This window comes from Sturnus vulgaris, unplaced genomic scaffold (genome assembly GCF_052056855.1).
Source record: "Sturnus vulgaris isolate bStuVul1 unplaced genomic scaffold, bStuVul1.hap1 Scaffold_194, whole genome shotgun sequence".
NCBI lineage: Eukaryota > Metazoa > Chordata > Aves > Passeriformes > Sturnidae > Sturnus > Sturnus vulgaris.
In genome coordinates, this window is record NW_028276164.1 from 2,743,685 (window position 1) to 2,756,476 (window position 12,792).

The following is a 12,792-nucleotide window of genomic DNA, read 5'->3' on the forward strand; positions in this document are numbered from 1 at the left end:
TTTGGCTGCAGAAGACACCCTTGGGTAATAGGAAATCAAAATCCTGGAATCACTGAGGTTTGATGTAGTGGTTTTGGTTTATTCATTTGAAACTTTTTTTGTTGTGAGAGAGGATTAAGAAGTAGACGAAAAACAGGTTTAACATTAAATGGTATAAAGAGAAAATTTATTACTAGAAACTATAAGAAATATAAACTTAGAATAAAACTTGAGACAACTTTTTTTTCTTCCACACAGTTTTTTTTTTTAATACTGAAAACATACAAAAGCTATTCAGGTAGTTTACCATCTTTAAAATAGTTTTTTACTAATTTAATTCAAAGAGGAAACTTTTTTTCAGTCTATGGAGGTTTCTTCATAACAAACAGTTTTCTTGTTGTTTGGATGTTACAGTGATTAAGGTAATGGAAATCTGATTACTATCTAAAAACCCTTTTTTCAGACTAACAGTTTTTCTCACAACTTTTATTACGGACTATATTAATTTATGACGCAGTCTTTAAGGATTATAACAGATTAAACAAAAACTTACTTTATTTTTGAGAACAGAGGGTTTTTTTTCTTTTTTTTTTTTTCTGTGGAACACCAGGGAGATTTTCATTATTTAAACTTAGGAGATTACAGCAATTTTAACGTGTTTAGTTTAATATTACAGCCTTTGATTATATTTACAGTTAGAATAGTCATATTCAGTTCGTAATATTTTTATGTGTTATAGAGGAAACAAGAGGTTTTTCGCCATATCATAAAAAAAGAGAAATTATAGTTCTTTGGGATTTGACATTTCTTTTTGTTTGATTTTGATGTTTTTATATTGTTTCTGTGTGGTTTTTGTTTGTTTTTTTTTAAGGAGAGACAGAATAAAGCATCTGTGAAGCTTCATTCTGGGCATTGAAAGAGTTAATACTTTGCCCAGGGGGCAGCAGAGGTTTTTGTGGTTTTTCCCAGGTGGGGCAGTCAGAGTTATTTATAATAAAGAGTCTTTCAAGGCCACGCTGGGGGCTGGGTGAGGACTGTAGGGTTTAGTCAGAGGAGCCGTGATGAGTTTCTGGTTTCATGGCTGTTCTCCGGCGCCCGCTGCACTCAATTCCAGCCACGGGCCGGGGGTTCTTCCTCCACCCTGCCCAGCAGGGCACCACCAGAAGATAGGATTGAACACAGAAGATTTTCTGAATGGCAACAAATCCACTCTCCCCAAGGAATTGCCAAGGTTGGTTTGCATCCTGATGGACGTTCCTGTCCCTGCATTCATCCAGGTGCTCACAGGGAGACAGGAAGATGTGGAGCCCCCCCAGCCAGGTGTCTTCCCAACACGGATCACCAGGATCACGGATCACCAGGGCTCTGCCCAACGGGGGTCACTGGGGATCATCCAACACCGATCCTCCCATGGGGGATGGAGCTGGAGCAGAGCAAGAAGCTCTTCCCACACTCGGGGCACTCACAGGGCTTCCCTTAGTGGTGCCTACGTTGGTGTTGGGTCAAGTGAGAGCTCTGTGAGAAGCTCTTCCCACATTCAGGACACTCGTAGGGCCTCTCCCCAGTGTGGATGCGCCGGTGGACAATGAGGTTGGAGTTGTGCTTGAATCCCTTCCCGCAGTCGGGGCAGCGGAAGGGCCTCTCCTCTGTGTGAATCCGCTCATGTTTGAGGCAATCGGAGCTGCTCTGAAACCTCTTCCCACACTTGGGACACTCGTAGGGCCTCTCCCCAGTGTGGATGCGCTGGTGTTTCTTCAGGTCAGAGCTCCAGCCAAAGCTCTTCCCACATTGCAAGCAGGTGTAGGGCCGTTCCCCTGTGTGGATCACCTGGTGCTGCATCAGACTTGAAATAGTCCTGAAGCTCTTCCTGCATTTCCCACACTCGTAGGGCTTCTCCCCTGTGTGGATCTTCTGGTGCTGCATCAGACCAGAGATCATGCTGAAGCTCTTCCCACATTCCCCACACTCATAGGGCTTTTCCCCAGTGTGGATCCTCTGGTGTTCGATCAGCCTGCACCTGTAGCTGAAACCCTTCCCACATTCCAAGCACTTGTGGGGCTTCTCCCCTCCATGAGGCTTCTCCATCAGCTCTGAGCTCTCCCTGGACCTCCGGCCGCCTTCCCGGCTCAGGGAGGGTCTTTCCTCCTCGCAGCTCCCCAGGCTGGATTTGCAGCCCCTCTTCCTGTGGGATCCCTGGGACTTGTCCTCCTCCTCCATCCATCCAGGACTTGGGAATGACAAATCCTGGTTTGGAGGAAAACACAAGAGAGCACCATGGGCTGAGGGTTTCTCCTGCCAAAGTGCAACTCAGGAGGTCATTGGGCATCTTGTGTCTATAAGAACCTCCAAAACACAATAATTCAGCACAAAAATTATCCAAACATCAAGACACAGATCAAAATCTCCCCAAAAAGCAAGTTTCAGCCCAAATCCCTTCCAAAATATAAAGATTCAGGCCCAGCAAAAATCAAAGCACCAACATTTATCCCAATAACGCTCACAAACACCAAGATTCACCCCTGTGAAAATCATGGATCCCCCTCTTCAGTCACCTGCTGCACGTGGTGGGAGCAAGGCTCCTGGGGCTGGGGTAGAGGCTGCAGATACAGGGAGGAGTGGAACATTGTGCTGCTTCCCATTTCTACTCCTCCTCTGGTGTCCCTACTCTTCCGCACATTCCTCTTCCTCCCATTACTCATCTTTCTCCTGCACAATCCCACCTGCTACTCCCATATGCATCATTTGACCATTTTGTTCTCCAACCCTGCTTCTCCTTCCCTTCTCCTGCTGCCCCCAGGCCCAGCACCCACTGCCGGCTCCCTCTTCCCCCCAAACCCACAGCATCCCAGCGCAGGGGCAGCGATGGAGCTGGGGCAGCTCGGGCTGGGGCAGCGCTGGGCTCTCGGCCGCTCCCGCCCGCACTCGCTCCCCACTGCAGCCGCTGCCGCCACCACAGCGCGGGGGGGCCCGGCCTTGGCGCTCCCCCCCTCCCACCTCCCCAAATTCCCCTGCCGGGGGGCGCTGGGGCCAGGAGACAGACGAGTGACAGATCAGGGGGGCTGGGAAGAGTCGGCAGCCAGAGAGCACTGAAAATCTCAGCAGGGACTACAGTGGCATCTTCGGGGACTGAACATGGCAGGGCACCCATGGAGGGTAGAAAGGGAAAGCCAGGAAGGGCACCCGGGAAAAGGGCTGATGATCCCAAAATATCTCTGAAGGGTCCCTTGGGAGCATCTTGAGGGAGTTTTCACATTCTCCCAAAGGTAATCAAGGACAGGGACACTCAGGGGGGCAATCAGGGAAGTCCAGAAGGGATTTAGACAACAGGGGGATGGATGGTGTTGGTGTGCTGGGAAGGGATTGTGTGAAGGGGAGTGTGCAGGAATATGGTTCAGGCAAGAAGAAGCAGGAGCAATCTATGTGGGAAGAAAAAGGGTGATGGAAAAGAGGAGGAAGAGAAAAATACTGAGGATGGGGATGCTTGTCAGCGGGCTCTTATCCTGAGAAGTTGCCAGCTGCTGCAGATCCTTTGTATCCCCGGCTGCCAGGACAGGCACACAAGGAGGTCAGGATTGCAGGGGGTTTCTCTGTGCTGGGCAGCGGCAGGAGCGGGCGCAGAGGGGCGGCACCGGGAGCACGGGCTGGGGGCCTGTGGGGAGCTGCGGGGCCGGGCCGGGGCTGTGGGGCAGCCGGGGCTCAGCGCCGGGCGCTGCCTGAGCCCAGCACCCCCCGGCAATTGCAGGCCCGGCAGTGGCCCCCGGCCCCCAGGAGGCTGCGGGACGCCCCGGCCGCTGCCCGGCCCCGTGGAGCTGCCGGCCCTGCCCGCGGGGGGGCCGCGTTTGGACACTGCGGCAGGACAGGCACCGGCTCTGGGATACGGGCTGGCCACGGCAGCCACAGCACAAGGAGCAGCAGGACAAAGGAACAGCTGGGAAATGGGCATTGGACGTGCAAGCATCCAGATTAGCTTTTAAGCATTTTCTTTGGGTCACTGCAGAAAGGAATGATTTAGCAGAAAGCTCAGCAGCTGTCAGAGGATGAGCACCCCCAGGCACTGAGGGGGCTGCAGGAGGGGCAGAAGAAGCCCCTGGAGCACTTGGTCACAAAGGCACAGCAGGGGAATGCAAGAAGGGATGAGGAAAAGGCCAAGGGGAAGGCAAAGGCCATGACAGAGTTTCTACAGCCCCTGAGGGATGAACCCCAGGGCCCAAGGGGGCCCCAGCACCCAGGGGCTCTCACATCCTTACACCATCTTCAACCAGGTGCCCTCCTCACACTGACACCATTCAGTCCTTGATGGCAAAGATGCTTTCTGGGGATGCCCACTTACACAGGATGGTAAACTGGATTTTGCCCTTGAGTGGGAACAAGAGGTAGAAGGGAAAATGGAAAAGACATGGACGGTCCTTCTGCAGGGATGCACGGAAGCACCAGCCTTATTGGGACAAGCCTTGCAGAAAATGTCACAAGAATTTAGCCCACCCCCAGGGATTGGGTTAATGCAGGATGTGGATGACTTGCTGCAATCAGGAGGACAAGAAGTGGCAGAAGAAGCCTCTGTGAAATGGCTGAATGTTCAGGCTAAAAAGCATTTTTGAGTATTTGGAAAAAAAAAAAAGCACAAATGCTGGAGAAAAAGGTAAAATATTTGAGACATATTTTGACTGAAGATTTGTGGTGTATTGACCCAGAGAGGGTCTGGAGAAGCTCAGAAGTCAAACAGGACTGAAAAGGGAGTGCAAGAATTCTGAGCATTAATAGGAAATTTGAGGACCTGGATTGAGGATTCTCTGTTCTACCCATAATATTTATTACTTACTAAACCCCAAAAACCTCAAGGCTGTGGTATGGACAGAAGAAAAGGAAAAAAAGCCTGAGAAAATTAAAAAGAATAAAATGATTGGTGCACCAGCTATGGCTCTTCCATACTCAGAAATCTGAATCCAAAGTGCATTATAAGTACATATTATATTATTGTCTGTTTGAAAATATTAAAATGAATGCTCTATGTTGGAAAACTTTGCTGCATGAACACAGTTTCTTTTAGCTTTGCTATTAACAGAACTTATAAATAATAGTGATAAATATATTTTTTTGGACTACAAAATTTTGATGTAAAAAGGTTTTCTTCATGTTACTAACTCAGAGAATGGTAAAAAAGATAATCAGGAAATTCTTCACATTCTTGGACTCTGGGACAGCAGAACCCCAGGGAGGGAAAAAATAATGATTTACAGGTTGGGGAGAATGATTCTGAATAATGCATGAAGGTCTATGAATATGCAACATGTTGCTGCATTTAGGAAGTGTTTTCTGAGTCAGTGTGTGCCCTTGGCTGAAGGCCAAGCATCCGGCCATTATAACCTTTGGCCAGAGCCAGGGCAGATATTCAATTCTCTCCCTTGGAATTGATCTTTGCAATTCCTTACCCTGGGAATTCTCCACCTAGTGCGGGCTGGAGATAAGGGATGGATATTTCAAGCAGTCTGTGGTCTCTTGTGAAATCTCTGCCACAGGAAGCTGGGCTGGCACAGAGCCTGCCTTGGCACTTTGCTGTTCACAGCATCCACCCAGGACTCTGCCTCTCAATTACACTCACACACTGGGCTGCCTGCGATTCCATTGTTGCAAAATACACCAACTCTAAATTTATTTAATATTCCATTTTACTAGTCAGGTTCGGTTTGCCTTTGTCTTAGGAAAGAAATTTTAAAAGGTATTTTTTATGGACTGTCAGACCACTCAACAGAGATGAGTTTAACATCTCAACAGACTGGGAATAGCCCAAAAGATATCCACAAAGATAATAAACATCAAGGAACATCAATGAAACATCAGCAACCATCAAGGAACACCCAGACACTGCCCCTGGCCGAGATGGAGACACCTGGTCTGGAAAAGACTGAGAAGGAAATCCAGGAATGTGGATCTAATTAACATCACAAGAGGAGAAATCTGAGTGCAATAGGAAACCAAACACTAAGAACTACACAACCTGGAAGCAATGAACACTAAACCAATGGATTTCAATGGGTTCAGTCTGTAAAACGTTAAGGAAAAATCCCGTAAAATTCACATCTCATGGAATGATTTTCTCTGCACACCCGGGCTATGTGTGGATGAAATTATTTCTGTTGCTCATCCTGACCAGAATCAAGTAATGCTTTGACTCTCTAACACTAAAGACATTATTGAAGAGTTTTTGTTTTTCCTGCAGTTTCAGTGACAAGATTACACCATTAGAAAATTTTTTCATATTAATCCTACTTTTATTTTATCAGTTAGGTTTGGACCAGGGGTGTGACAAGCAATTTTTACTCCTAGGAGAAGATGCAGAAAAGACTTGCTTGCACTGGAATATTTTTCTATATATTTGTGGCTGACTCTTAATGATGGCAGAATTTCGGAATGGGTTTTTCAATGCTCACCTTTAAGTTGCATTTGCAAACTTAGAAGAGTATTAATCGTAAGGCTTTAACACATAAATAGTTAATACAAAATCGTTAAAATAAAAAAAAAAGAAAAATAAAGCAGATTGTGAGGGTGGACGTGTGAATCACCTAAAGGCTGCTCTGGAAGAAAATCCTAGTTCCAGGCAGCCAGGAGAGGAGTTTTAGAAATGCAAATTAACATTGCTCTGGAAAAGTGTGGACAATGCCCAAGGGCCTTCTTGCCAGGGGGAGGAATTTCCCTGAGTCCATCTGCCCCTCACCCCCAGCTCTGCCTGCTTGCACAGATGGAATTTGCACAACTAAAGGCAGAGCCCATAGTGAGGATATCTGACTGCAACAGAAATTGGTTAAGCTGCAAAGGGAAACAGCAAACGGAGAATATTGAGCAAATTTCATGAAAAAAAAAGTGTGTGTGCGGGGATCATCCCTCTCCCCAAAGCACTGAGGTGTTTTTGCTAGTCCAGAGAAATGAGTTGGGAATCCAAACATTTTGTAATTTCATAAGATAAAAGTGGTCAATTGATGCAGCCGTGGCAGGAGGAGCACCCCAAAAAGGGAAAAAGATGAACGGCCACCAGAACAAATGCTACAACACCATGGACCAGCCCCTGGGATCCCTAACGAATTCATATCAGGACACAGAAAACCCATCCATAATTTGAGTGGCAGAATTAGGTTAAAAAGTATCCTTGAAATAATAACCAAGCAGACAGCTCCAGCTCCTGACCTTCCTGCTGACCAAGCCGCTGAAATGAGGAACGAGACATTTCACCATGGGATGGAATCAGATTATCTATTTACAGAAGAAGGAGGAGTTTGTGGAAAATTAAATGACGCAAACGGCTGTTTGCAAACAAATGATAACCGAAAAGTGGTGAAACAGATAGCAAAGGAAATATGAAAATATCTCGTATTCCGGAGAAATAATGGGAATGGGACACGTTTCCGTGGTTCCCTGGCAGACCATGGCTTAAACGAATGCTGCTGCTCCTCTGACGTGCTGCAGCAACTCTCAGCTTTTTACCATGCACGACACCTTGCGCCAAAGAGGATGCGGGAAAAGAAATTGAGTCAATGGAAATTAAAAGTTAGTAAAGGCAATTCTTGAGAATATGAGAAAAGGAAGGATTGAAAGCAGTAAGATTAATATCGTAGTAGGGGTGCATATTAACGAGGACATGCAGTAGGCGGATCGGGAAGTCTGAACCTTCCAAGTACCTCAGCCAGTGGGGAATGAGAGAGGGAGATGCAGACGGGAAAATGAGGATAAAAACGAGGCTGCGCTTTAGAGACCGCATGGCAAATGCCGCATGGCCTCTCTCTTTGTTCATCAATAAAGTCACTTTTACAGGACTCCTCTGTCTCCTTTGGGCACACAAACCTCTGGCCACGGGAATTTTCCCGCACAGCCCCGGGCACAGGGCAGACACCTCTGTGCCACCCACAGCAACCGGGACGAGCCAGCGCTGCTCCGGCACCGGCTCCTGCCGAGGCCCCAGCGGGAAGGAGACCGCGGGCAGCCGCTCCCGCAGCGCCCTCAGCCCAGCGCCAACACGGGCCGGCACCGGCACAACCAACCCGCCAGAGCCCCCTGCCGCCCCCTCGGCCCGCAGCGAGCCCCGAGCCCCCGCACAACCGAGCGCGGCTCCCACCTGCGCTGGGGCCGCCTCCGAGCTCCGCCGCCGCCTGTGGCTGAGGAATTCGATGGGATGTGTTGCCTTAACCTTTCTGACCACTCCCAGCCCATCTATGCCAGCACTCAAGCCCTGAAAGAAGGTGGGAATAAACTTCGGGTAGATAATGGGTACGACTGGCTGAACTGGCTCTTAGGGCACTGGGGACTCACTGGCTGGGTCAGGAATTTAGTTAAAATAGGTTTGTATGTATTAGGCATCATATTATGCATTGTAGTAGTTATTCCTTGTATTTTACAGTGTGTTAAGAATTTAATAGACAAATCGCTGAAGAGTGTATTTTTAGTTAAAAGAAACGGGGGAGGTGTGGATATGGGTAATGCAAATGAGACTGATAGTACTGCAGATTTAATCAGCAAATGCAGCCTGACAACGAGGATGCCTGGCAAGAGCAAACAGAGACCTGACTGCAAGAGGACTGGATCAAGTCTGGGTTATGCGAAATAAGATTTTACTGAGTCCAAATGTAAAGTTTGTCTGTGTGAGAGTTTGTCTATGTAAGGTTTGTCTATGTGATTGCAGGAAAATATTACCAGCCTTCCTGTAAATGGTATATAAGCACATGTAGTGCTCAGTAAAAATTGGATTTTGATCACCATTCAGTGTCCCCGTCTCTCTCTCATGGTCGATAGTTCAAGTACTCCCAGTGGGGTCCTGGAAAGAGAATGGTGGCACATCTACTGCCTGCTACCCCCCTCTAGGCAATATTCAACTGTTTAGTTCACAGACTCATCTTCCAGCACTCTTAGTGGGGTCAGCAGAGCCACTTCCCACTGGTGGGGGCAAAGAGCACCCTCTGTGCCTTTGTGGTGGGAGCAGACAGTGTTGTCTCAAAGGAAAGGTCAGAGAGAGACCAAGCTGGACCTCTGCCTCCTGTCCCTCACCCCACAAGGGAAGAAGGGCACAAAACTGAGCACTTTTAAATTTTTTTTTCTGTCCTGTCATTTCCAGGAGCTTGACGAGCTCGAAGGAGAGGATTAGAAGGATTTCTTGAGGATCACTGCCAGTGCACAGCACACATGGCATCCCTCACCCCTTACATCATCCTGGGATGGAGGGGTAGGAACCAACAACAGCCCTACCCCACTGCTCCAGAAGCCAAAACCCCCATGCAAGCATTTAGTTATGGCCTTCTTAGAGAACCACATTGAGAGGAATGTTGAATTTTTTCTTTACAAATGAGCTGTGGATCTGCTTGTAGATAAGGCTAGCACTGAGAGATAAAAGAAACAATGGGATGGATTCCACTGATTGATGAATGGAAAAAGATATTTGCCTTTACAAACAAACTGTAGGGCTGCTGATAAATGAAATTGGATATTGAAAGATGAAAGAAGCAACGGGGGAGAAAACTATGAATTCTGTAAGAATTAAAAATGAAAAGGGAGGGTTATACATTAGAGGGGAATTTCAGGTATCAGGCGTTCCGGGAAGTCTGTGCCTCTCAAGTACCTCAGCCAATGGGGAAAGAGAGAGGGAAATGCGGCCGGGAAAATAGGATAAAAAGGAGGCTGCGTCCTCCAAAAATTGGAGAGATCCCAGGGGAATGTCCCATGGCCTCTCCCTTTATTCCAATAAAGTCTCCTTTTTGGACATAAAACTCTGGTGTTTGAGGATTAATTTTCCTGACAGAAAGCACTTTGGGATTCTTACCTGCACAAGCACGTGCAGTGCCTCAGTCATAAGTGCCTCAGAAATATCAGAAGTGTGTCTTCTTCAGAGTGTGGTCACAAGGGTTCAGAGTTGGAGCCAGTTCTGCGGGCAGGCTGATGAATAGTCTGGGGCTCCTCTGCAGAGCCCCATTCATTCTGGGGCTGCTTTCTGCTGGTTCTGCTGCACTGGCTCGAGTGAAACACACACCCAATTAACAGCAGTTAAATTACTCTGGCATGAAACAGTGGGGAACAGGCAGAGCAGTGAAGGGCAGCATGGACCAGTTGTTCTGGCAGGTCTGACGAGGTCTGGTTTGATACAGCACTCACAGAACTCTGCTCCACCTGTGACACTTCCACTTGCAGTAGATGACTGTTCCTCTTCACAATATCCAGCAAGGCAGGTCAAAGACACTTTTACCATTTTCATCTTCAAAAGGGAGAGGAAATCAGCAGCAAACATGAAGTAACCAGTCAGAGGTCCAGGGAAGAAACAAAAGAACAAAGAGTGGTGGAAAAAAACAGGTGGAGCAGTGATCCTTATCTCTGTGGGAGAGATCCTCTGCTAATGGGCCATCTGTTAAAACCAGGTGGGGCAGTGTTCTTTATCTTTTCCACAACCCATCCTTCCTCCAGGAAGATATCTTCTGTTCATGGGCCATTGAGTGCCACTGCATGACTGATAAAATTCCATCATTCCATTGGGAGATGCTCCAGCCAGGGGGAGGAGCCAATCCTTTCCTACCTAGATAAAATCTGAGATTTGGAACACCAAGACAGCCCTTACCCACTGGTTTCCAGAGGACAAGAACTACCAGACCTTTCTACAGCATCACTACTACAACAAGACCACTTCATTGGGACTGCTACCACCACCCTAACTAGCGGGGTGTCAGGTTGTATTCTGATTCTGTCAGTTGTTTTCTTTTGTACTATTGCATGGATTTTTTTTCTCTTATCATTTTTCCTATCAAATTGTATTTCTGACTTGGAGTCTCTCACTGGTTTTACTTTTAAACCTGCAAAATTTTGGAGGGGATTTTGGCTGAAGCTTTTTATTTAGGGAGATTTGATCCGTGTCTTAAAGTTGGGAGGATTTTGGGTGGGAATCTTGGTGTTTGGGAGGTTATTACAGACACAAGATGCTCAATGACTTCCAGAGATGAACTTGGGCAAGGAGGAACACCCAGTTTATGGAGCTCTCTTCTTGTTATTTCCCCCTAAACCAGGATTTTTCATTCCCCAGGTGTGCGTGGATGGAGGAGGCAGAAAAGCCCCAGAGATCTCTCAGGAGGAGGGGCTGCAAACCCAGCCCAGGGAGCTGCGAGGAGGAAAGACCCTCCCTGAGCCAGGAAGGCGGCCGGAGATCCAGGCAGATCTCAGAGCTGGTGGAGAAGCGTCCTGGAGGGGAGAAGCCCCACAAGTGCTTGGAATGTGGGAAGAGTTTCAGCTACAGGTCCCAGCTGATCCGGCACCAGATGATCCACACTGGGGAGAAGCCCTATGAGTGTGGGAAATGTGGGAAGAGTTTCAGGACCATTTTTCATCTGATGCAACACCAGGTGATCCACACAGGGGACCGGCCCTACACCTGCTTGGAATGTGGGAAGAGCTTTGGGCACAGTTCTCACCTGAGAAGGCACCAGCGCATCCACACTGGGGAGAGGCCCTACGAGTGTCCCAAGTGTGGGAAGAGGTTTCAGACCAGCTCCCATGTCCTTTTACATGAGCGGATTCACACAGAGGAGAGGCCCTTCCGCTGCCCCGACTGCGGGAAGGGATTCAATCGCAACGACATCCTCACTGTCCACCGGCGCATCCACACTGGGGAGAGGCCCTACGAGTGTCCTGAGTGTGGGAAGAGCTTCTCCAAGAGCTCTCACTTGACCCGACACCAACGGAGGCTCCACTAATGGAAGCCCTGTGAGTGTCCCGAGTGTGGGAAGAGCTTCGTGCTCTGCTCCAGCTCCATCCCCCATGGGAGGATTGGTGTTGGATGGTCCCCAGTGACCCCCGTTGGGCAGAGCCCTGGTGATCCATGGTCCTGGTGATCCCTGTTGGGAAGTCATCTGGCTGGGGGGACTCTGCATGATCCTGTCTCCCTGTGGGCACCTGGATGAATGTAGGAGCAGGAACGTCTATCAGGGCTCAAACTGACATTGGGAATTCCTTGAGGAGAGCAGATTTGTTGACTTTGATCCCCAGAAAATCTTCTGTGTTTAATCCTATCTCCTGCTGGCATCCAGGAATGCTGAACAATCTTGGAGATCTTTTCCAACCTCACTGATTCCAGGATTTTCATTTCCTATTGCCCAAGGTTGTCTTCCGCAGCCAAATGGTGATGGACTGAGGCAAAAAATCAAGATTTTGGAGACAGTGGGGTGGAAAGTCCTCCAAAAAATATTTTTCCCTCCCACTCAAGCACATAGGTCCTCAGCTCACACAGACAAGGAAATCCTTTTCTTTTAGCCTCGATTTGCTTTACATTTCTCTTCATCCTTTTAAAACAAGTAACACAGTTGAAAATAAAGACACTGAACTGAGACATGGGTGTGGATACGGAGGGACAAAGACATGGTGGGGCACAGACATGGAGAGTTGAATCATGGCTTTAAAGAGTTAAGATTTTTGCTAAGGGTAGAAGGAGCTTCCATGAACAAGATGTGAGTTAGGTAGGTAATTACTTGATGCTTAGGCAGGAGCTAATTGGTATAATTATCTGCTTTTATGAACTTAGGTATAGAAGAACATAAAATAATAAACCGTTAATCATGAAGCACGAGGCCTTGGATCGTGCCAGAGGTTCACTGAGACCTGATGAAGACTCTCCTGACTTCATCCATCGAGACCACTGACCCATTTCGAGACCACCGACCCAATTCAAGAGAAGAACTGCGCACACGTGAAGGACGAATGGGCTCATTTTAATATGGGATGGGGATGGGAGGTGCTGGGGTTATGCACATGTATTGTATGTAAGATCTTGGGCAATAAATAGAGGGCAAAGAACCTTGT

The 12,792-nt window shown here is 47.9% G+C and overlaps 1 protein-coding gene across 1 annotated transcript in view; it reads left to right on the forward strand.

The window, feature by feature from the left end:
• The window catches only part of LOC148218186 (uncharacterized), an 89,904-nt gene that overhangs the window by 40,126 nt on the left and 36,986 nt on the right, over window positions 1-12,792 (forward strand). The window contains 1 exon segment of the mRNA XM_088157921.1: window positions 11,130-11,681. Within this exon segment, the coding sequence (XP_088014047.1) occupies window positions 11,130-11,681 (552 nt within the window).